We start from the raw sequence: 25,842 nt of genomic DNA on the forward strand, positions 1-25,842 counted from the left end.
ATGATGTGGCTACACTGGGGGATGTACACATGGTAGTCTATAGTTCTGGATGACATGGTTACACTGGGGGATGTACACATGGTAGTCTATAGTTCTGGATGACATGGTTACACTGGGGGATGTAGACATGGTAGTCTATAGTTCTGGATGACATGGCTACACTGGGGGATATACACATGGTAGTCTATAGTTCTGGATGACATGGTTACACTGGGGGATGTACACATGGTAGACTATAGTTCTGGATGACATGGCTACACTGGGGGATGTACACATGGTAGTCTATAGTTCTGGATGACATGGTTACACTGGGGGATGTACACATGGTAGTCTATAGTTCTGGATGACATGGCTACACTGGGGGATGTACACATGGTAGTCTATAGTTCTGGATGACATGGTTACACTGGGGGATGTAGACATGGTAGTCTATAGTTCTGGATGACATGGCTACACTGGGGGATGTAGACATGGTAGTCTATAGTTCTGGATGACATGGTTACACTGGGGGATGTAGACATGGTAGTCTATAGTTCTGGATGACATGGTTACACTGGGGGATGTACACATGGTAGTCTATAGTTCTGGATGACATGGTTACACTGGGGGATGTAGACATGGTAGTCTATAGTTCTGGATGACATGGCTACACTGGGGGATGTAGACATGGTAGTCTATAGTTCTGGATGACATGGCTACACTGGGGGATGTAGACATGGTAGTCTATAGTTCTGGATGATGTGGCTACACTGGGGGATGTACACATGGTAGTCTATAGTTCTGGATGACATGGCTACACTGGGGGATGTAGACATGGTAGTCTATAGTTCTGGATGACATGGTTACACTGGGGGATGTACACATGGTAGTCTATAGTTCTGGATGATGTGGCTACACTGGGGGATGTAGACATGGTAGTCTATAGTTCTGGATCCTAAAATGGACACCTCCGGAGAACGATGCTGCGCTCCGTGACAGATGCTGCGTTGCTAATTAACAAGTAGGCTAGTCTAGGCGCTAACTAGCAACAGGGTTCTATCCTCTCCTACTGTCTGAACATGTGGTCCCCACCATTGACAGCAGCACTGGTTATGCAGTGCTGCTTGTTAATGCAATTTAGTAGGTCCAGACAAGGACAGACTGAACACTCTTCTACTATACCACACGTTAGGTTTGTCTGCCTGCTTGAATAACTGCTTCCCAAAGTGGGTTTGCAAATTCAAAGACAAAATGGTGGACAAGATCATTGCTGCATTTTTGGGGGGTGGGGATCTGTGTTTATAACATTATTGTCCATTCTTTTCCTCTTCTCTTTCATCCTCTTGTACCTCTCTCGCTCATTCTCCCCTTTAACCAGCCTCTTTCCCGGGGAGAGAGAGAGCCAGAGAAGAAGAGAAGAGAAGAGAGAGCCAGAGTAGAGAAGAGAAGAAAGAGAGAGCCAGAGAAGAAGGTATGATAGAAGCTTTCCTAGGCCTTTGGAAGTCTGACCGTCCCTCTCTCCTCTCCATAGGGATATTCGCCACATAGTCTCACATCTTTGAAAATGAGTCCACTCCGAAGGATTTTGAAGTTCTGCACATTTTCACTCCGAGGGTGTCCGAGCTGACCTAAACTCAGTCAGAGGGTCAAATGTCACTCGGGATGGACCGGATAAGACTTGTGTGTTGTTTGCTGAGTAAGGAGACTGTGGTGGGAACACAGGTCCAATCGAAGCTGAGGGGTGTGTCTGTTGCACCAGGCCCAGGGCAAGCAGCCTAACTGGGGCAGAAGAAGATCCACCCCCTGGCTTATGAGGTCCTCCTCCGAAAATAAAACAAAAAAGGGTGAACACACACACACACACACACACACACAAAGATGCCTGCAGACACACACACTTGCTAAGCGTAGACACACATACACACACACTGATGCATGCAGACACGCAATCACATAGAGCACACAAACTGTATATACATGCTCGCACGCATACACTCACATGGTTGCTAACTAAAACACACACATGCCACTCCGCAAGCATACATGCACACACACACACACACACACACACACACACACACACACACACACACACATACACTAACACACACATGACCACACCGAAACACACATACAGTTCATAGCCCTGCAGACACATACCACACTCTCACAGACCAGCTCTGTGATGCAATGCGATGTGATGTGAGTTACTGGGCCGGATGTACCACTTTTCAGCCCCCGTATTTGAGCGCCATGAAGGCAGAGTGGCGTCAAATATGTGTTTCTGAATGGGACGATAACCCAGCCCCAGGGTATTCCGCAGTAATGACAGTGCTTGTTGGGAATTATGTCTCTGTGTCTGAGCCTGCCTAATGCAGGATACATATTCAGCCCCCCTTTTCTGTCTACCCCGTCACTAACACCCCTGTAACCCCGTCACTAACACCCCTGTAACCCAGTCACTAACACCCCTGTAACCCAGTCACTAACACCCCTGTAACCCCGTCACTAACACCCCTGTAACCCCGTCACTAACACCCCTGTAACCCAGTCACTAACATCCCTGTAACCTTGTCACTAACAGCCCTGTAACCCTGTCACTAACACCCCTGTAACCTTGTCACTAACAGCCCTGTAACCCCGTCACTAACACCCCTGTAACCTAGTCGCTAACACCCCTGTAACCTCATCACTAACACCCCTGTAACCCCATCACTAACACCCCTGTAACCCTGTCACTAACACCCCTGTAACCCCATCACTAACACCCCTGTAACCCTGTCAATAACACCCCTGTAACCCCGTCACTAACCGCCCTGTAACCCCCTCACCAACACCCCTGTAATCTGGTCACTAACAGCCCTGTAACCCCGTCACTAACACGACTGTAAAGCAGTCACTAACACCCCTGTAACCTCGTCACTAACAGCCCTGTAACCCCACCACTAACACCCCTGTAACCCAGTCACTAACACCCCTGCAACCCAGTCACTAACACCCCTGTAACCCCGTCACAAACACCCCTGTAACCCCGTCACTAACACCCCTGTAAATCAGTCACTAACACCCCTGTAACCCAGTCACTAACACCACTGTCACCCCGTCACTAACAAACCCGGTCACCACACACCTTACACTTGTAGTTGTTTTGTTTGGAACACAACCTTCCATCGCCGCAATCACATAATTAATGGTGCTGTTTACCCAATACAAATACAGTACAGTATAAATCACAATCTGGGTCAGGTGGGCATCATTTGAAAGCTTGTTCTACTGCCAAGATGACTAGCTAATTAATTTTTTTAAACGATACTACAGTCTTTCACAATGCAATTCAGGGAAACGGATCATACATTTGGAGCTCATCGAAAGGAGATATGAGTTTTTTCAGTATTCTCTCTCTCTCTCTCTGTGTGTGTGTGTGTGTGTGTGTGTGTGTGTGTGTGTGTGTGTGTGTGTGTGTGTGTGTGTGTGTGTGTGTGTGTGTGCGTGCGTGCGTGCGTGCGTGCGTGCGTGCGTGCGTGCGTGCGTGCGTGTGTGAGTGTGAGTGTGTGTGTGTGTGTGTGTGTGTGTGTGTGTGTGTGTGTGTGTGTGTGTACTGCCTGCTAAGAACTCAGGCAACTGCAGTGTGAGTGTGGAACTTTACAAGCATCACATCCAATGCTGGTCTCTGTGTGTTCCCTGCATAACAAGCACCATCACCACTGCTGGTCTCTGTTGTGCCCTGCATAACAAGCACCATCACCACTGCTGGTCTCTGTGTGTTCCCTGCATAACAAGCACCATCACCACTGCTGGTCTCTGTGTGTTCCCTGCATAACAAGCACCATCACCACTGCTGGTCTCTGTGTGTGCCCTGCATAACAAGCACCATCACCACTGCTGGTCTCTGTGTGTTCCCTGCATAACAAGCACCATCACCACTGCTGGTCTCTGTTGTGCCCTGCATAACAAGCACCATCACCACTGCTGGTCTCTGCTTATTCCCTGCATAACAAGCACCATCACCACTGCTGGTCTCTGTTGTGCCCTGCATAACAAGCACCATCACCACTGCTGGTCTCTGTGTGTGCCCTGCATAACAAGCACCATTACCACTGCTGGTCTCTGTGTGTGCCCTGCATAACAAGCACCATCACCACTGCTGGTCTCTGTGTGTTCCCTTCATAACAAGCACCATCACCACTGCTGGTCTCTGTGTGTTCCCTGCATAACAAGCACCATCACCACTGCTGGTCTCTGTGTGTTCCCAGCATAACAAGCACCATCACCACTGCTGGTCTCTGTGTGTTCCCTGCATAACAAGCACCATCACCTCTGCTGGTCTCTGTGTGTTCCCTGCATAACAAGCACCATCACCACTGCTGGTCTCTGTGTGTGCCCTGCATAACAAGCACCATCACCACTGCTGGTCTCTGTGTGTGCCCTGCATAACAAGCACCATCACCACTGCTGGTCTCTGTGTGTGCCCTGCATAACAAGCACCATCACCACTGCTGGTCTCTGTGTGTGCCCTGCATAACAAGCACCATCACCACTGCTGGTCTCTGTGTGTTCCCTGCATAACAAGCACCATCACCTCTGCTGGTCTCTGTGTGTTCCCTGCATAACAAGCACCATCACCTCTGCTGTGTGTCTGTGCCTGGCATTACAAGAACCACTTTCACCACTGATCCATGTACAGTTGTGTGTGAATGTATTGAGAGTGTGTGACTGGAATCTGAAGTGCAATGTCCACAGCAGGCATGTGTGTTTGTGTGTACGTTTGTGTTTCAAGTTTCATGTTTTATTAGTAGTATGAAACACACATGGTTTACACCTTCTAAATAAATGTTTACTGGCAGGTTTCTTCTTGACAATGCAACAACAGTAAGAAATAAGAAAATATAAGAATATGAACATAAAGTAAATGGCTCAGTAAAATAGAATAAACATTTTAGCATACGTATAATACATGGGGCAAGTTTTTCAATTGTGCAGTATTTAGCAATCATAATAAGAGTCTGGTAGCAGCATGTGTGTGTGTGTGTGTGTGTGTGTGTGTGTGTATGTGTGTGAGTGCATGTGTGCTAAGGTGCTGAGAGTCACTGCAGGTGGTCAGTCCAGTTCAAGTGTTCAGCAGTCTGATGGCTTGTAGATAGAAACTGTCTCTGAGCCTGTTGGTACCAGACTCAGACCTCATGCTCCGATACCATCAGCCGGTAACGGAGAGAACAACTCGTGGATGGGTGTGTGGTGGCCTTGATGATGCGGCGGGTCTGTAACGGTTTTCCTCCTCTTCTGACGAGGAGTATGAAGGATCGGACCAATGTGCAGCGTCGTAGGTGTTCATGTTATTTTTTATTTAAATTGAACACAAAGCAACATAACAAAGAGAACGAACGTAAACGAAACAGTCCTGTCAGATGCAGAAACACAAAACAGAAAACAACTACCCACAACCCATAGTGGGAAAACAGGCTGCCAAAGTATGGTTCTCAATCAGAGACAACAATTGACAGCTGCTTCTGATTGGGACACATACCAGGCCAAAAGCAGAAATACAAAACATAGAACAAAAACATAGAATGCCCACCCCAATTCACGCCCTGACCAAACTAAAATAGCCACATACAAAAGGAACTAAGGTCAGGACGTGACAGTACCCCCTCCCCCCAAAGGTGCGGACTCCGGCGGCAAAACCTAAACCCATAGGGGAGGGTCTGGGTGGGCATCTGTCCGCGGTGGCGGCTCTGGCGCGGGACGTGGACCCCACTCCACTGTAGTCTTGGCCCACTTAAGTGGCGCCTTTGGACCGGCGGGAGACTCTGGCAGCGCCGGACAGGCGGGAGACGCTGGCAGCGCCGGAGTGAAGTGCGTATCTGGCAGCTCCTGACTGACGGGCGGCTCTGGCAGCTCCTGACCGACGGGCGGTTCTGGCAGCTCCTGACTTATGGGCGGCTCTGGCAGCTCCTGACCGACGGACGGTTCTGGCAGCTCCTGACTGATGGGTGGCTCTGGCAGCTCCTGACTGACGGGCGGCTCTGGCAGCTCCTGACTGACGGGCAGCTCTGGCAGCTCCTGACTGACGGACAGCTCTGGCAGCTCCTGACTGACGGGCGGCTCTGGCAGCTCCTGACTGACGGGCGGCTCTGGCAGCTCCTCGGGCGGCTCTGGCAGCTCCTGACTGACGGGCGGCTCTGGCAGCTCCTGACTGACGGACGGCTCTGGCAGTTCCTGACTGACGGGCGGCTCTGGCAGCTCCTGACTGACGGGCGGCTCTTGCGCTCCTGACTGACGGGTGGCTCTGGCAGCTCCTGACTGACGGGCGGCTCTGGCAGCTCCTGACTGACGGGCGGCTCTGACTGTTCCGGACAGGAGGGAGACTCTGTAAGCACCGGACAGGCGGGAGACTCTGACAGCGCAGGACAAGCGGGAGAACCTGGAGGGAGGAGACGGAGAGACAGCCTGGTGCGTGGGGCTGCCACAGGACCCATCAGGCTGGGGAGACCTACAGGAGGCCTGGTGCGTGGAGGAGGCACTGGATGGACCGGGCTGTGGGGGAGCACTGGAGCTCTGGTGCGCAGCCTTGGCACCACTCCTCCAGGCTGGATGACCACTTTAGCCCGGACCCTCCAGAGTGCAGGCACAAGTTGAACAGGGCTGTGGGTGAGCACTGGAGATCTGGTGCATACCACTCGCACCTCTCCCTTAGCCTCAATACCCACCTTCGCCCGGCACAGTTGGAGCGCAGGCATAGGGTGCACTGCACCCTCTCAGCACCCTGGAGACACAGCACGCAGAGCCGGTGCAGGATACCTTGGTCCGAAATGGCAAACACGCTGTGCTGGCACAATAGGCCCTGGCACTTGCGGGGGGCTGGCCTATAGTGCACCGGGCTATGAGCACGTACTGGCGACACCGTGCGTTTGACCGCATAACACGGTGCCTGACCAGTACTGCGCTTCTTCCGGTAAGCACGGGGAGTTGGCTCAGGTCTACCGCTGACTCCGCCAATCTCTCCGTGTGCCTCCCCCAATTTTTTGGGGTCGGGGGCTGCCTCTCGTGCCTGTTGCGCTGCCTTCCCTCATATCGCCACCGCTCAGCTTTCATGCCTCCAGTTCTTCCTTGGGGCGGTGATATTCCCAAGCCTGTGCCCAGGGTCCCTTGCCTTACAGTATCTCCTCCTGAGTCCAGGAGTCTAGAACCCTCTGCTCCTGGTTACCACACTGCTTGGTCCATTGGTGGTGGGTAGATCTGTGACAGTTTTCCTCCTCTTCTGACGAGGAGTATGAAGGATCGGACCAATGTGCAGCATGGTAAGTGTTCATGTTATTTTTTATTTAAACTGAAACCAAAACAAAGAGAATGAACGAAGACGAAACATTCTTGTCAGGTGCAGAAACACAAACAACTACCCACAACCCATAGTGGGAAAACAGGCTGCCTAAGAATGGTTCTCAATCAGAGACAACGATTGACAGCTGCCTCTGATTGGGAACCATACCAGGCCAAAACCAGAAATACAAAACATAAAACAAAAACATAGAATGCCCACCCCAACTCACGCCCTGACCAAACTAAAATAGCGACATACAAAAGGAACTAAGGTCAGGACGTGACAAGGTCTTCCTCAGGCACATTTTCTAGTAGATGTCCTAGATGGGCAGGAGCACGATCCCAGTGATGTTCTGGGCTGTCTTTACCACCTGCTGGGGGCCTTGCGGTTGTGGACAGAGCAATTCCCATACCAGGACAAGACGCAACCAGTGCTCTCGATGGTGCAGCCGTAGTATTGGGAGGACCCGGGGTGGCATGCTGTATTTCTTCAGCCGCCTTAGGAAGTAGAGATGCTGTTGCACCCTCTTGACAAGAGTGCTGGTGTTGTTGGTCCATGTGATATATATGCTCACACTTACCTCCTCCCTATAGGCTGACTCGTCATTGTTGGTTATTGTTGTTGGTTATATCAGTGTGTGTGAGTCCGTCTGTCCGTCTGTGTGTGTGTGTGTGTGTGTGTTTGTGTGTCACTGCTGGTGCACGCATGTGTTATCTATGTGTAAAACGGGTGAATGTTTGACGTGTGTGTGATCAAAGTGTATATGTGCTATCAGTGTGTGTGCTGCGGTGTGCTGATCACGTCCAGGCCTGGCCCTCTGAAGCCCTAAAAAGCCCTATAAAGCCTGAAAAGCCCTGTGAAGCGTGAGTGGCGAGGCAAAAGGTTAATTGAGGGGAGAGGAGCCAGTCAACCTGGGGTCTGGGACGCGCTCCCGTCCTCATTGAGTATTCAGCACCACGCTAAATGCTAACAGAGCTCCAGCTCAGAGGGCCCCTGGCGAGTCACTGTACCCTGTCTCAGAGCGTCCTCGCTGGAGCCCCACCGCTAATGTACTCCCCTCTCTGACCCACGCCTGGTCTAAAACAAAAACACGGCAGGGGAGACAAACAGACGCTAATCCTTACAGTAAACAATGGGCTGTGATGGAGCCTTCTAATAAGAGAGGATTACCCAGCACACACACTCAACCTCCTTCCCTCCACTCTCCCCCTACCTCCCTCCCTCCACCTTCCCCCTCAAACCCTCCCTCCACTCTCTCCCTCTCTCCCTCCACTCCCCCCCTCTCTCTCCATCTTTCCCTTGTCATCCCTCTTATCCTTGTCTTCCAAGATATATCCACCACAGGGCAGCCAGGTTGCCGGTGAATGTTATGTGCTCATGTGTAAACCCGCCTGTCACTTCCCTCCACCCTCCAACTCTTGCTGCCTCCCTCCCTCTTGCCTTTCCCTCATCTCCCCCTTCTCTCCTCTTGCCTGCCATTCTTCCACTTTTCCACCATCCATCCAATGCCTTGTAACCTTTACCTCTCCCTGATTCCAACCCCCTTTCTTCTTCTTCCATCCTCACCCTCTCCATTCCATATCTCTCCTGCAGATGATCTTCCAGTGGGGGCACAGGGAGGAAGGTGGAGGGCAGGGGTATGAGGGTGGGGCGGTATGGGGGGTGCAGAGGGGAGTGGATTATCCTGGAGCTCCATGCACCACAGAGTTGGCAGTGCCAGGGCGCGCTGGCAGCTGAGCACGGGGCTTTAATGAGAACCCTCTGTTTGCCCAGGACTTACTGCGAGAGGCATGCCAGCTTGTGTGGACTGAGGAGAAGCGGGCACACAACACACTAAACACCCCGCTAATGGGATTTGGGAGCAGCTTTTTTTATTACAAATCATGTCCTTAGCCACCTAATTAAGGGCATGAGGCGGGGGGCCTTCCATTCAGGGCCTACAGAGGTGAAATAGGAAGTGCAATGCGATGTCACTGCTGGAATTATACAGTAAGGTCTGATGGATATACTACAGTGTGATGCTGTGTGTGTGGGTGTGTGTGCGAGCGGGCACACTACAGACCCTGATTCGTTCCCGGCTGTATCACAACCGGCAGTGATCGGCAGTCCCATTGGCCTGCACACAATTGGCATAAGTTAGGGGAGGGTTTGGCCGGGGGGCGGTTTACTTGGCTCATCTACCAACTCCTTGTGGCGGGCCGGGCTCCTGCAGGCTGACCTCGGTTGTCAGGTGGATGGTGTTTCCTCCGACACGTGTGTGTGTGTAGTGTGTGTGCGTCTCAGTTGCAGCCTACCATACTGCAGTCTGTTGGTGAACTCTGACAGATGGCAAGAGGCAACTAGGCGTACTACCTGTTACTAACAGAGACGTATAGAGACCCACGTACTCAGGCATACATAAACCTACGTATATACTCTAGAGGTCGACATACACAGGGACACGCTTTACATGGCAGTCCCGGCAATACTTTAAGTAGGCAATAATCAGAGGTGTTGGAGAAGTCACATGGTACGAAACCGAGGCAAAATTAGCACAAATCACTGTGTGAGAGCAGAGAGAGAAAAGGAGAAAGAGAGAGAGAATGAGTGTGAGAACAGTACAGCTGTGCTTCAGGTCCATTGGCCTTGATGTAGCAGCTGGTGCGTCAAAATGGATTTGAGGGAGTCAAACCAGCTTTGGAGCACTGCTATTGTTCATTGACAATACAGACAAACACAACATATCTGTCCTTCTAGCAGCTCCTGGGAAATGTTAGTATGAAGGGAGAGAGAGAGAGAGAGAGAGAACCATGGCCTAACAGTGCTACTTCAGTCTTAACACTTGAACCGCCATAGGCCAACGGCCACTGACGTTTGATTTTGTAAATGTAAAAAATCTGCCCTAAAAAATGTCCTGCTCCTTCCCCGACTTTTCCTAAGTGTTTTGTATTGCCAGACTTTTGAAATCACAAACAGAAAAGTATTCTGAACCTTTTTGCCCAAAACGATTCTCACACCTATTCCCAATTAAACCAGCCAAGACAATGTGCTGTAGGATGTCGGTAGCCAGTCAGGCGCTAACGCGTCTCTCTCTCCTCACTGAATGAATGACAAATGGATGAATGGGGGATAGTTGTGCACCTTACCTCACAATTTCATTTAAATTAGACCTAACTGAATGATAAAGAGGGTGAAGAGGTTGATTTAATTTAGAAAGACAATAGTGTAATGAGGAGTCTGTGTTATGCCTATTGATCAACAGCAAATACCTTGACCGCGCGCATTGGGGGTTGATACCATTCTATTTTACATTTTACTTCGTAAAAAGAAACTGTTACAGGACTGTTTTATTTACTGTAACTATCAATAATCAAATTTATTGTAAGGAAAATGAAAACATGCTATGTGTTGCAGTAGGCTTTTAGTATAATGCATTGAGGCTCATGAGTGCATCGCAGTACTAGAGGCGTCACTACAGACCCTGGTTCGTTCCCAGCCATATCACAACCGACCGTGATCGGAGTCCCAAAGCGTGGCACACAATTGGCCAGGGTTAGGAGACGGTTTGGCCGGGGGGGTTGGGGGGCTTTACTTGGCTCACTGCGCTCTAGCGACTCCTTGTGACGGGCCGGGCGCCTGCAGGCTGACCTCGGTCGTCAGGTGAACAGTGTTTACTCTGACACATTGGTGCGGCTGGCTTCCGGCTTAAGCAGGCGTGTGTTAAGAAGCGCGGTTTGGCGGGTTATGTTTCAGAGGACGCATGACTCAGCCTTCGCCTCCCGAACCCATTGGGGAGTTGCAGCGATGAGACAAGATTGAAATTGGAGAGAGAAAAGAGTCATGCAAAATATATCCTTCACTCTATCCATGTTGATGAGAGGGGAAACAAACAACGCCATTCAGTCTGCACAGCCGGTCCATCAAAAATACACCTAAACTACACCTCAACTAATTTCACACATAATAAGAGTTGGCCCATAGACAATATTACATTCACAATAATCTGATGAGTGACAATATTAGGCCTATCAGTTTGTACATTTTGTCAAATTGTACATGAAAAGATGGGTGCATCTTGTAATTGACAGATGCAGGGAAAGGATCATCACTTTATCAAATCCTCCTTCAGAGTCACATGCTAGTAAAACATTATGATTTCGATATAGTATCTGAAAGAGCATATTCTGCAGTTTGTACTACACTTACCTTTGTCAAATAGCTCTCATAATTCAAGAGGTGCAGCTCTATTTCCATGCATATTTCCATGCATTAAGCACATGAACCCTTGACTGGCAGCATTGCTCTGCCTAACTAGTAACATAATGAAATTAAAATATGCTATTTCTTTATGCACTTCATCCTTCACAATTGTTCATGCACTGGTGCTTTTGTTTAGGAATACAGCAAACAATTTCACTTGTCACCTGGCTGGTTATATTATTTTTATCCTCTTGGTTTCTACAATGTCAAAAGAAGCTGAACTGGACTTAATTCATTACTATAACGCTATTACTAATCGAATCTACAAATAAAGTTGATGAAATGGATTCCACTACAATGTTTTTATTATTAGGGAACTTGACTCTATCTAAACAAATAACTATTGATGCTTTTTTATATATATATATATATTTCCACAAATATCTCATCATGCAAATAATCCTTTATAATAGTTTAGGCACTTTTTATCAAGCGTTGGTGCTTATGTTTGCGGCACCTTGTGGGTTGATATGCATCTGATGCATATGTTAAAGGAGACATCCGGCAAACTTCTCTAGTGGGTACTTTTAGGCAGAAAGGTCAGGCGGTTCTAGTGTTAACCCAATTCATGAGGCGTGACAATAAGACAGACAGACTGACACACATAGACAATCACTGCAAATGCACACACGTGTACACACACACACACACACACACACACCAGACTCTAAATGTGTTTGTGGGTGTTAATAAAAAAACATGGCCCCAGCCCCCTTCAGCTCCCAGAATCCCACTGCTAATCAGTTTTTGGGTCTGGCCTGCGACCAGCTTGTGTTTGTGTGTGTGTGTGTGTGTGTGTGTGTGTGTGTGTGTGTGTGTGTGTGTGTGTGTGTGTGTGTGTGTGTGTGTGTGTGTGTGTGTGTAGTAGCAGTGAGTGAGTGGGTAAAATCACTGGGGAAGCCAGGCCAAAAAAATATAAAAAGCCATATTACAACCTATGTGTTGTGATTGTTGCATTGCTTGCACTATAACCTGTTAGTTCATATGCCTTGACACCGTGATGTATAGGCCTGAGGCCGAGACAATAAGAAGACAAAGTGGCGGAACAAATTCCACAAATCCGGAGAGCAACCTCTGTCCGGTGAAGTCCACAGAGCATATTGCATGTAACAACAGTTACAAGTTACATCACATAGAGCAGGGTAAAGCAAGGTAATGTTCCCAACATTTTAGGACTACTAAACAACTATTAATTTAGAAACACAGAGAGTTACTGCACGTTACAAAGAAAACATGAGCTGCCTCCACTATTCCAGCACCATTTCAACTTAAAACATTTCAACATCATCAAATCACCTATTCTTAGTCTAATGCAGTGACAACTACAAGATACCAAAAACGATTTAGTCCAATGTGTGTGTGCGTTTGTACATGTGTGTGTTTGTCAGCCTATTTGTTGAGAAAAGCCAATGTCATCCTCCTCTCTTTCATGTTGACGAAGGATCTTTGATCCTTTTACTGTCATACAGTACACACTTTTATTTTTGTCCTAGCCACCTTGCTAAAATACTTGCTCAGTAGCTTAACTTCCTTTTATGGGCAATACTGTGCAATGCAAGCTAGTTAACATTAGCCTACTACAATGAACAAATATATAAACACATCATGCAATAATTTCAAAGATTTTGCTGAGTTACAGTTCATATAAGGAAATCAATAAAATGAAATAAATTCATTAGAACCTATTCTATGGATTTCACATGAACAGGCACAGCAATGGGCGGGCCTGGGAGAGCATAGGTCCACCCACTTGGGAGCCAGGCCAACTCACTGGGGAGCCAGGCCCAGCCAATCAGAATTAGTTTTTCCCCACAAAAGGGGTTTATTACAGACAGAAATACTTCTCTGCACCCCCCTCCCCCTCTGCCGATCCACACACACAATTTCGGGGGAAGCCTGTCTTCTCCTGGCATCCATGAATGTGTGTGTGTGTGTGTGTGTGTGTGTGTGTGTGTGTGTGTGTGTGTGTGTGCGCGTGTGTGTGTGTGTGTGCGTGTGCGTGTGTGTGTATGTGTGTGTGTGTCTGTGTGTGTGCGTGTGTGTGTGTGTGCGTGTGTGTGTGCGTGCGTGCGAGTGATCAGTGGCTTGGGGAGGTATTTTCAGTGGTGTAAAGGACATAAGTAAAAAAAAACGTAAAGTACTACTTAAGTAGTTCTTTGGGGGAATCTGTGCTTTACTATTTATATTTTTGACAACTTTAGCTTTTACTTCACTAGAATCCTAAAGAAAATAAATGTACTTTTTACTCCATACATTTTCTCTGACACCCAAAAGTACTCATTACATTTTGAATGCTTAGCAGGACAGGAATTTACACAGTTATCAAGAAAACCTGCCTCTGATCTGGCGGACTCACTAAAGACACTTGCTTTGTTTGTAAATTATGTCTGAGCGTTGGTGTGCCCCTGGCTATCCATAAATTAAAATAAAGAACAAGAACATTGTGCCATCTGGTTTGCTTAATATAAGTGATTTGAAAAGATTCATACTTTTACTTTTGATACTTAAGTATATTTATAACCAAATACTTTTAGACTTTTACTCAAGTTGTATTTTACTGGGTGACACACTTTTACTTGAGTCATTTTCTATTAAGGTATCTTTACTTTACTCAAGTATGACACACTTGGTACTTTTTCCACCACTGGTGTGTGGTTATGTAGTAGAATATAGAGCAAGGGAGTTGGAAAGAAGGAAAGAGGGCATTTGGCAGCCCCGACCGACGGTGTTGTTTATCATGCCGATAATTAAGCCCATGAGTAAAAATGTAATTAAGACATAAACAGACAGGGGACATACAACATAACACAACATCATACACACACTCCTGAGACCCAAGCAACAACAAAAAAAAGTTTAGGATAAAAAGTTTTTGGTGTGAAAAAAAAAAAAACTTTCGGTTACTAGTCCAACACTAAACTACCTGCTTATTTAGCATGAACAAATCATTGCACTGTTCTGAAGACTCACCAAACTATTCCTGAGATATTTACTTACTAGAAGAAATGTAAATATCAAACTCACAAAAATTATAATTATACAATTTTGCTAATTGTGTTTGGCAGCCATTTTGAAAAGCAAGGAAGAGAAAGTTACCTCAGTGAAGCTTTAAAAGTTGTACATTGTAATGTCACTGTCACGCCCTGGCCTCTTTGTTTTCTTTATTATTTTGGTTAGGCCAGGGTGTGACATGGGTAATTTATGTGTTTTGTCTTGTCTAGGGTTTTTTTGTAGATTTATGGGGTTGTGTTCTTTTAGGTGTCTAGGTAAGTCTATGGTTGCCTGGATTGGTTCTCAATCAGAGGCAGGTGTTTATCGTTGTCTCTGATTGGGAGCCATATTTAGGCAGCCATATTCTTTGGGTATTTTGTTGGTGATTGTTTCCTGTGTCAGTGTTTGTGCCACACGGGACTCTTTTCGGTTTTCACGTTTCTTGTTTTGTAGTTGGGTTCATGTTTAGGGTCTCTTATTAAAGAACCATGAACTATAACCACGCTGCGTTTTGGTCTGCCTCTCCTTCCCAGGAAGAAAGCCGTGACAGTCACAGGCATAAGTACAGCGAATGCCTTTCTTAAAAGTTCTTTATTAACAAAATGCAGTGATCAATTTCAGTAGTACTATAACATGAAGTAGATATCAATATCAGTAGTACTATACCATAAAGTAGATATCAATATCACTAGTACTGTACCATGATGTAAATATGAAATCAATTCAAATCAAATTGTATTAGTCAAATGCTCCGAATACAACAGGTAGACCTTACAGTGAAATGCTTACTTACCAGCCCTTAACCAACAAAGCAGTTTAAAAAATACAAATAAGAATAAGAAATTAAAGGAGCAAGTATTTAAAGAACAGCAGTAAAATAATAATAGTGAGACTGTATACAGGGGGTACTGGTACAGAGTCAATGTGTTACCGATTAGTTCGAGGTAATTGAGGTGATGTGTACATTGAGGTGATGTGTACATACACTTATTAAAATGACTATGCATAGATAATAACAGAGAGTAGCATTAGCGTAAAAGAGGGGGGCTTTGCAAATAGTCTGGGTAGCCATCTGATTAGATATTCAGGAGTCTTATGGCATGGGGGTAGAAGCTGTTTAGAAATCTTTTGGACCTAGACTTGGCGCTCTGGTACCACTTGTCGTGTGGTAGCAGAGAGAGCAGTTTATGACTAGGGTGCCTGGAGTCTTTGAACATTTTTCGGGTTTTCCTCAGACACAGCCCGGTATAGAGGTCCTGGATGGCAGGAATCTTGGCCCCAGTGACGTAACTGGGCTGTACGCACTACCCTCTGTAGTGCCTTGCGGTTGGAGGCCGAGCAGTTGCCAAACCAGGCAGTGATGCAACCAATGCTCTCGATGGTGCAGCTGTAGAACCTTTTGAGGAGCTGAGGACCCATTCCAAATCTTTTCAGTCTTCTGAGGGGGAATAGATTTTGTCGTGCCCTCTTCACGACTGTCTTGGTGTGCTTGGACCATGTTAGTTTGTTGGTGATGTGGACACCAAGGAATTTGAAGCTCTCAACCTGCTCCACTACAGCCCCGTCGATGAGAATGGGGCGTGCTCGGTCCTGTAGTCCACAATCATCTCCTTTGTCTTGATCACATTAAGGGAAAGGTTCTTGTTCAGGCACCACACTGCCAGGTCTCTCACCTCCCTATTGGCTGTCTCGTCGTTGTCTGTGATCAATATCAGTAGTACTATAACATAAAGTAAAGTCGATATCAATATCAGTAGTACTATAGAATGAAGTAAAGTAGGCATCAATATCAGTAGTACTAATGAATAACATTAGGTAGAACAAAACCCACAATAAATAAAAATAAGAAATAAGAACAGTCCCACACATGTTATCACTGAAAAACCCAGAATGTCCTCTCAAAGGTACAACAGGTCTGAGAACAGTGTATAGATATAGACTTAAAACCAATGTCCATTAGAGTGGACAAAAATGAATTGTTGGGTCCCAGGCTGATAAATACTGTACACACACACACACCTTTCTCTTCTCCTCCTAAATCACTGAGGTAAAACAACAACCTCAGAGGTGTGTGTGAAAAACAGAGGAAGAAAAGGGACAGAAAAAACACGTCTTTCATCTTGTCATCGCCATCATCCGCCCAATGCCAGAATTAGAAAGTGAAAATGGAGATGCAGTATCTGTGTGCCACTGTGGTTTTCACAACCCCACCTCCAACCCCACACCCCCTTCCCTCCACAGCATCCAACCCCTCCCCTACCTCCAACCCCACACCCCCTTCCCTCCACAGTCTCCTCCCACGGCCTCCCTCCCCCACCACTTCCTCAAACACCACACCTCCTGCCCAGACCCCCACCAACCCCCTCCACAGCCTCCAAACCCCTCGCCTACCTCCAACCCCACCCCCTTTTCTCCACTGCCTCCAACCCCTCCCCTCCACTGCCCGCAACCCCCTCAACCCCCTCCAGCGCTGAGTTGGAGACTGTCATTGAAGACATGTTATTTGGGGCTAAATGAAATGTGAAATGCGGAGTGGAGAAAATAATTGTAATGCTGCTTTTTTCCACCTCAATAGAAATGTCAATATCAATGAAGCCTTGGACACTCTAGATATGGATATATGCAAACCTCTCAGTAGTTTCCCCTGCCTAACATAGCAAATAAGACATTTACAGATGTTCAACCCAGCCCCACAAACATGAGAAAGTAACAATTGTAAAATGTATGTTAATGGTCAATCTTCTGTGCTTGAAGGTGTAAATGTATGTCGATGGTCAACCGTGTGCGTGAAGGAGCAACATGTTAAATAAAGTTTTATACGAGTGGTGGAGGCCTGGTTCGTCAAGAGAAATAAAGCACTACTTTAAATGCAAATATTTTGGGAAACTCAAACCTGAGAGTGAGTTTGACTGATTTGGACTGCGGTGTTGCTAATGGGGGAGTGTGTGTTAAAATGAATATAATAGCAAAGTTATATGGACAGAATTGTCTCAAAGGTAAACTGCGGAGAAAGGTCAGAACATTTGAGTGAAAATGTATTCATACATATTGTTCAGTCATTGAGTTATAATGTCCTGAATGCAAAAAGGAGAGTATGTACTGAAGTAGTGCTGAATAGGGCCTATGTTAGAATATTACTATAACTAACAAAACAAATAGAAGTGTACAGTTTAACCCAACAGAATGGCCTCGGTCAGTGTGTACCTATTGTCCATCATTACAACACAGAATGTAGCATTGTTAGAGATAGAGCAGAACTGTAGCCCTAGTGTGGCGCTAGGTCAGTATGGGTCTGTGTTTGTGTGTGTGACAGGCTCTAACCAGAGCACTTAGCCACCCACCAGTACACTAGATTGAGCTGGTCATCACCCATGGCTGTAATGAGAGGGACCCAGCACACTTCTGCCTGGCCTTTCATTATAGACTGTGTTGATCCACTTAACTCCTGTTACTGCCCAAGTTCAACCAAACAGAGTTGGACAGGCTCACCAGTTCTGTTCTTGTCCTACCTGTACCTATTATATGCAGTGGTGCAACAGTGTTGGCTTTTAGGTGAGTCTCAAGGGAATGTACACACACACACACACACACACACACACACACACACACACACACACACACACACACACACACACACATCATGTCATCAAAATCAATTCAAATTATATTTGTCACGTTACATATACAACAGGTGTAGACTTCACTGTGAAATGCTTACTTACAAGGCCTTTCCCAACAATGCACAGTTAAAAAGTAAGAACATTTGCAAGTAAAAATAGACAATAGTAACACAATAAATAACTTTAACACGGCTATATACAAGGAGTACCGGTACCGAGTCAAGGTGCTGGGGTGCGAGGTAGTTGAAGTAATAGCTAATATGTGACTCATTTACGGAAGCTAGGCGTACAGTATGTAAGTTAAATTGTACTGTTCGCTAGCTAGCAAACATTAGCTTGCTGGCTCGCTAGCTAACGTTACGTGTATGATCTGTGTAGTAATATGATTTGTATCAGAAATCTATTTGCATTGCTAGTTATAGCCTAATGTTAGCTAGTAAGCTAACATTTAACCTAGTTGGTTAGCTTTAGCTACCTGCAGATTCATACTACAGCTGTGACAAACCGTTTTTAATGGTAGTAGTATGAATTGGGATTATGCTGATTCATTGTCTTAACAAAAGACTCCACTTTGCCAGATGATTACATTACCCATCAAGTTAGCCAGGTGTGTCTGAGGGTGATTACGGCCATCTATTGCATTTCATGAACATCTCTAGACAATAGTGACCCATCCACTTAGCTAGATGTGGCTGGGGGGAGGTTATAGCATTTCTTTCACATGACCCATCAATTTAGACAAGTGTGTCTGGGAAAGCGGTCATCTAATTATTATAAAGTATTTATTAAACATTTTCATCTGGACACTTTCTGTTTTTGATATTGCTACTATTTCACTGTACGTTTACACCTTCTGTATCCTGTGCATGTGGCAAATAAACTTAGATTTGATATAGTGTGTGTTTACCAGAGATAGTAATGTGAAGAACAACATGACCTGCACCAAAGACAGATTAGGATACAGGCCAAGGACGAGATGAAGTCTATTTTTACCTGGAGTTTTTCCTTATGGTATGCTACTACTTTTACCACTTTTACACTTGCAATCTTTGGTTGTTTACTATCTTACTCACTCTGTTTAGCACATGGCCTCATCCCATGTGGGTCCTTAAAGAGATGGGTGGGGCTAAGACTTAAGAGGGTGAGAATATTGATGAATGAGTGTAGACAAATAAGAGTTCTACAGTAGCTGTACCAAAACATTCAAATGGGGTTAAGTTTATCAACATTCAAAGCATAATTACTTTCCCATTGTTCCTCATCTGTGGTGTATGATATGTTCTAGCTCAGAGTCTTTATGTTATTCAATGTAAAAAACACTATTTCACATTCTCCTACATAGGACCGAATCCAGGTTTTGGGTCACCTATGCACATGTAGGTAGGGGTAAAATTGGCTAGGCAATCAGGATAGATATTAAAGAGAGTATTTGTGTGTGTGTGTGTGTGTGTGTGTGTGTGTGTGTGTGTGTGTCAATATGCATACCACCTGGTATAGAGGTCCTGGATGGCAGGGAGCTCGGTCCCAGTGATGTACTGGGACATCTGCACCACCCTCTGTAGAGCCTTCCGGTGCGGTGCAGTTGTCATACCAAGCAGTGATGCAGCCAGTGAAGATTCTCTCAATGGCGTAGCTGTTGAACTTGATCTTAATGGCCATGACAAATATTATCAACCTCCTGACTGTGCTGGTGTAAGAGGAACATGTTAAGTAATTGGTGATTTGGACAAAGAGGAACTGAGTCCAAATCAGAGCAAACTTGATGATGGTGTTGGAATTGTGCATGGCCAGACAGTTGTGGGTGAACAGGCGGTACAGGAGGGGACTAAGCACACGCCCCTGAGGGGCCCCCATATTGAGGGTCAGCGTGGTAGATGTGTTGTTACCTACCCTCACCACCTAGGGATGGCCAATCAGAAAGTCCAGGATCCAGTTGCAGAGGGAGGTGTTCAGTCCCAGGGTTCTGAGCAAGTCATGTCAGCTTTCTAAACATCATCCTTACCAATATCATCCCACTGCTTCCTCCATTGATCATGTTCATGATTATGGTTGTATAGAAGAGTTCATAGAGTAACCTAATACTACACAAGCACATTCAGCCTGTCTGCGTAAAGACCTGTTCCTGAGGTACTAGCCACCCAAGATTACACAAAACAGAAACAAGGACAGACGTTTTACTTTATTATAATAAAAGTATCTGAATACAAAGTACATTCACAGGTACTGTACTTCATACGGACTGCCCACAGACTCACCACATGGACTGCCCAGACTCACAGGGACTGACCAGACTCTAGCACCAGTTATCATACAGACACAAGAGACTAGGTTCTGCTAGATGCTCCCACTACAGTTATTGTCATTGCATTACTCGACCATCAACTATTCAAAAAACAGGAAAATCATCAGATATTAATGAATATGTCTTAAAAGCAAATGTGTCTTTACACCATTACCCCATGTCCCATAAACACACCATATACTATAATAAATACTGTTTACAATAGTTACATAAATACACATTTCTGGTCGAAAGAGGTGCAACATGGAGAACTAAGAAGCTGCTTTCCATGTAGGATTATTCTTTTGAACCAGTTGACTTTCCTTCAGTTGACTTTCCGTCTGTATATGTTTTATTTCATGATTACATGAGCTGGTTCTGTCTAATGGAACAGAAGGACTGGTGTCAGCATGTTAGATAAAGCTGCACTGGCCCACTGTGTCTGTGCAAGTGAGTTTCGGTATAGCCAGAGAATCTAATTACTGAATTTAGGATTTTATACATTTTTTCCCCATTATGGAGCTGCTCTCCATTTGGGTGTGTGAATGCAGTCTGCCAGCCCGACCAAGGTCTCAGTCACAATAATGTTCTCATTTCAAAACAATTTTCACTTTCACTGCTTCTCACTTAGGAGAGGTGCTTTGAAAGGAGAGACTTGGCAGAAAGAAACTAGAAAAAAAGGGAGTTGATTTGGTTGAAATGTGTCTCCTCCTCTTTGAGATTATAATGTTTCACTTGCAGGAGGTGAGGAGGGTGGACGAGGGGGGTTAGAGGAGGAGGGAGAGGTGAGGAGGAGAGGAGAGGAGAAGGGCAATAAGAGGAGGAGGGAGAGGAGAGGAGAAGGGAAGGAGGGGGAGGTGGGGAAGGAAGGGAGGTGAGGAGGAAGGGGATTAGAGGAAGAGGGAGAGGAGGAGGAGGGGAGGTGAGGAGGAGGGGGATTAGAGGAGGAGGGGAAGGAAGGGAGGTGAGGAGGAAGGGGATTAGAGGAGGGAGAGGAGGAGAGGAGGTGAGGAGGTGAGGAGGAGAGGAGGTGAGCGATTAGAGGAGGACGGAGAGGAGAAAAGGAGGGGGAGGTGAGGAGGAGGGGGTGGAGAGGAGGATGGAGAGGAGAGGGGGAGGTGAGGAGGAGGGGGAGGTGAGGAGTAGTGGGAGGAGAGGAGGAGGAGGTGATGAGGAGGGGGAGGTGATGAGGAGTGGGAGGAGAGGAGGAGTGGAAGGAGAGGAGAGGAGAAGAGGGAGGTGAAGAGGCGGAGGGATAGGAAGGATAGGAGGGACAGATAGAAAACTCAAAGCAGGACTGATAGAAGGGAAGGTGACTGAGACTGAGAGTCTGTCAGGTGTTCACTGTCAGGTGTTAACTAACCTTATTGGCTGATCCAAAGCAATCTGTCCCTCTCTATCTGCTTATGGGAGTAGGTTTTAGGACGGGGTCAGGGAAGGGGAGGGGTTAGCCAGCCAGGAGAAGAGAAGGATGGGATGGGACCTACCTGCCAAACCCTGTCCTGATTACTCTGACTGTCAATCACAGATGATGAACAGACGGACAGTCACCAGGGGTAAGACGGGGCAGAGAGGAGTGGGGCTGGTAGGATGGGTTGCCCCCACCCCACCCCCCAACACATGTAAGTGGAACCAGTCCAAATAAGACAAAGAAGGAGATAGCACAGTGACCGCAAAAAGACAGCCCAAAAAATAATCCAGTTATAACGTAATGGATCCATTAGATATTGATCCGTATGAAGAAGGCCGCAGTATCCACAGAGTATGAGTTCCGCTCCAAAAATATTTAAAAAAAGAAGAGAAGGGAAATCTTAGGGAGGATGACTCAACTGCCAGTCTTGTCCTCCAAAAAGACAAAAGTTCCAGTTTTTATTTGGAGTTATCAATAACTTTTGTCAGAGTTTTTCTCCTTCTTTCGTTACTCCACAAAGGAGACTTGTACCAAGTTTCTATTTGACAGACATCAAGCGATAAAAGCAGTTCACGACCACAGGCAAATGATGGAAAGGAAAAGATCCTTTGAACTGCAGCAGAGAAAAAGCGAGTGCACTCAATCTTTTTGAAAATTTGAAGAAAAAAATATTGTGTCTTAAGGCAGTCTTTTTTGGCTGGCCCCCATCTCTTGATCAGCGCCCGATACTGCACCTATAAGAGGACAGATACGTCTTACCACTCACATAATGGAACGCATCACATTCCATGCAAAATTTCTCAAAAATGTGAGAATTCAATGAAAAAAAAATTGAGAAATGAATAAAAAGAAATGCACTTACTTATAAACAAAAAAGTATGCTACTTAACTTAAAACAGAATTCAGATACGAAAAACGGTTTAAGTTAACCAATTTACGCGTCAAAAAAATATCTACTTACAATACTTTACATTATTTATGAATTGTTTCAGTTTAATGTTACCACGATACTATGCATGCCCTATAACGATCATTAAGCCTTACAGTATGTCTGGCAATAACACAAAGTTAATACCTAAATAATGCAATATGCTCAAAATGACTGGTGCTGGTTAATATGAATCCCAGTACTGACATTTTGCCCATAACCCAACTTCATTCAAAGATCTAGAATAGTAGTGAGTCTAAATGACAACAACGGGAGACCACTTAACCTTGCATCAATAGAAAGATTACGGTGATCAACATTCAAAACCACATGCTTTCTGGGAATAGCCCATTTGTGAAGATGGCCTTTCCATTTAAGTGGGACTCGGGTGGCGTGGTTAAATTGGAGTGATTCAAACCCTCAAAGAAGACAAAGACCCCCACTCATTCTCCATGTAATTGGTCCAGCTAGCTTGTCCTCAGGATGCACTTATGTGAGACCAATGCTTCTGACACCTTCTCTAATCGCAGACCAATGGACCTATCCAGAGAGTAAGTCATGGCTGCGTAAATACTGCAGGCACAAACCGGTGGACTACTGTTGTGTGTGTGTTCAACTGCATGTGTACCTTGACCAGTTGGGCAAATATGTATGCTGATTAATTGTTGAAATTAGTCATTTTCAAGTAATATCAACATGATAGAGTGAAAGTGTACAGGGGTAGTATCTCTTTGTAACTCTGCAATTCTTAATCTGGTTATATTTAGGTCAGCTGCAGCACTGTTAGGGTGTTTGCATGTGTTTGTGATTGTGTGGGCGAGACGCCACAATTTAATTCTAGGTAGGCTAAGGAAGCCAGTTCACATGCAAACACACATGCTCACACCAGCCAGGTCAGACCATATACACAGGATTGTATGTTTGTTCAGGTCCCTAAGACGTATGGAGACGTATGCTGGCAGCTTGGTGTTGTGGATGGCGATAGAGGAAGTATTTAAACCGCATGCTCAGCTCAAATGATCACTCATTATATATTTTTTGTTTGAACTTTATCCCAAAACGTAACCCTTACCTTAACCAGTCAGACCGAATGCCTAAACTTAACCCTTACCTTAACCAGTCAGACCGAATGCCTACACTTAACCCTTACCTTAACCAGTCAGACCAAATGCCTAAACTTAACCCTTACCTTAACCAGTCAGACCGAATGCCTAAACATAACCCTTACCTTAACCAGTCAGACCGAATGCCTAAACTTAACCCTTACCTTAACCAGTCAGACCGAATGCCTAAACTTAACCCTTACCTTAACCAGTCAGACCGAATGCCTAAACTTAACCCTTACCTTAACCAGTCAGACCAAATGCCTAAACTTAACCCTTACCTTAACAAGTCAGACAAAATGCCTAAACTTAACCCTTACCTTAACCAGTCAGACCGAATGCCTACACTTAACCCTTACCTTAACCAGTCAGACCGAATGCCTAAACTTAACCCTTACCTTAACCAGTCAGACCAAATGCCTAAACTTAACCCTTACCTTAACCAGTCAGACCGAATGCCTAAACATAACCCTTACCTTAACCAGTCAGACCGAATGCCTAAACTTAACCCTTACCTTAACCAGTCAGACCGAATGCCTAAACTTAACCCTTACCTTAACCAGTCAGACCGAATGCCTAAACTTAACCCTTACCTTAACCAGTCAGACCAAATGCCTAAACTTAACCCTTACCTTAACAAGTCAGACAAAATGCCTAAACTTAACCCTTACCTTAACCAGTCAGACCGAATGCCTACACTTAACCCTTACCTTAACCAGTCAGACCGAATGCCTAAACTTAACCCTTACCTTAACCAGTCAGACCAAATGCCTAAACTTAACCCTTACCTTAACCAGTCAGACCGAATGCCTAAACTTAACCCTTACCTTAACCAGTCAGACCGAATGGCTAAACTTAACCCTTACCTTAACCAGTCAGACCGAATGCCTAAACTTAACCGTCAGGTTTTTTCTGTTTTAACCCTATCCCAAACCTTAACCCACAATTGGAATTAAGGCTTAAGTTTAGCAGTTGAAAATGTATGTTTATCCCACCCTGAAAACTGTAGTGAGACTGTGAGATCTTCTTTCTTTCACACCATCACACACACACACACACACACACACACACACACACACACACACACACACACACACACACACACACACACACACACACACACACACACACAAGCGGGTGGTGAAACTGTGATGGATCCACAGGGGCCAGTAGTGGCCACGCTCAATCTGTTTTTCTTATTTCTAATCACTGGGAGATGAGCCCTTCCATAATCCTGCTCCTCACCTCTAACACGACAACAGCTGTTGGGGAGAGAGGACCCAGCCACTTCCCTCCCTCCCTCCCTCTCCACCATCTCTCTCCTCTCTCTAGCATCTGGGCGTAATGAGACACACAGCCTGACGCCGTCCCCGTTTAGCGCCTCCTCTGCAGTACCTGACTCCAAAGGTTACCTCCTGCCGGGCGGGTTTGTATGACAACATCTACACTTCCATAACCTCCCATAACCCCACCAACACCTACAGATTGTGCTAGTTGTTGATCTTGCAGCTGGGTCACTGTGCAGAGTCAAAGCTCAGATAGACAGAGGTAGGAGGAGGGTAAGGATTGCCAATTTTGTGTGATATGAAGACACTTTGAGATTCTGAGATTCCTGAGATTCTTTGTCATTGTGGGTTCACTACAGATATATGGAAGCTGCTGACTTGGTAGGGTATATCCAGTGCTTTCGGAAAGCACCCCTTGACTTTTTCCACATTTTGTTACATTACAGCCTTCTAAAATTCTAAAATGGATTAAATTGTTTTCTCCCCTCATCAATCTACACACATAACCCATCACTAATGACAAAGCAAAAACAGATTTTTAGATATGTTTGCAAATGTATAAAAACATACAAAACTTAAATATGACATTTACGTAAGTATTCAGACCCTTTACTCAGTACTTTGTTAAAGCATCTTTGGCACCGATTACAGCCTTGAGTCTTATTGGGTATGACGGTACAAGCTTG

General features: G+C 45.8%; 1 protein-coding gene across 3 annotated transcripts in view; it reads right to left on the reverse strand.

Moving 5' to 3' along the window:
• LOC112221132 (protocadherin-1) overlaps nt 1–25,842 on the reverse strand; it is a 395,340-nt gene that overhangs the window by 44,776 nt on the left and 324,722 nt on the right. The window contains exon 5 of one of the 3 annotated variants that reach the window (XM_042303247.1): nt 21,642–22,573. The exons of the other annotated variants lie outside the window; for them this stretch is intronic. Coding sequence (XP_042159181.1) covers nt 22,518–22,573 — 56 coding nt within the window. The 3' untranslated portion in view covers nt 21,642–22,517. Of the gene's footprint in view, nt 1–21,641; nt 22,574–25,842 lie in introns of those variants that run through there. 3 annotated transcript variants of the gene reach the window in all.

Source organism: Oncorhynchus tshawytscha, linkage group LG21 (assembly GCF_018296145.1).
Source record: "Oncorhynchus tshawytscha isolate Ot180627B linkage group LG21, Otsh_v2.0, whole genome shotgun sequence".
In the NCBI taxonomy this organism is placed as follows: Eukaryota; Metazoa; Chordata; class Actinopteri; order Salmoniformes; family Salmonidae; genus Oncorhynchus; species Oncorhynchus tshawytscha.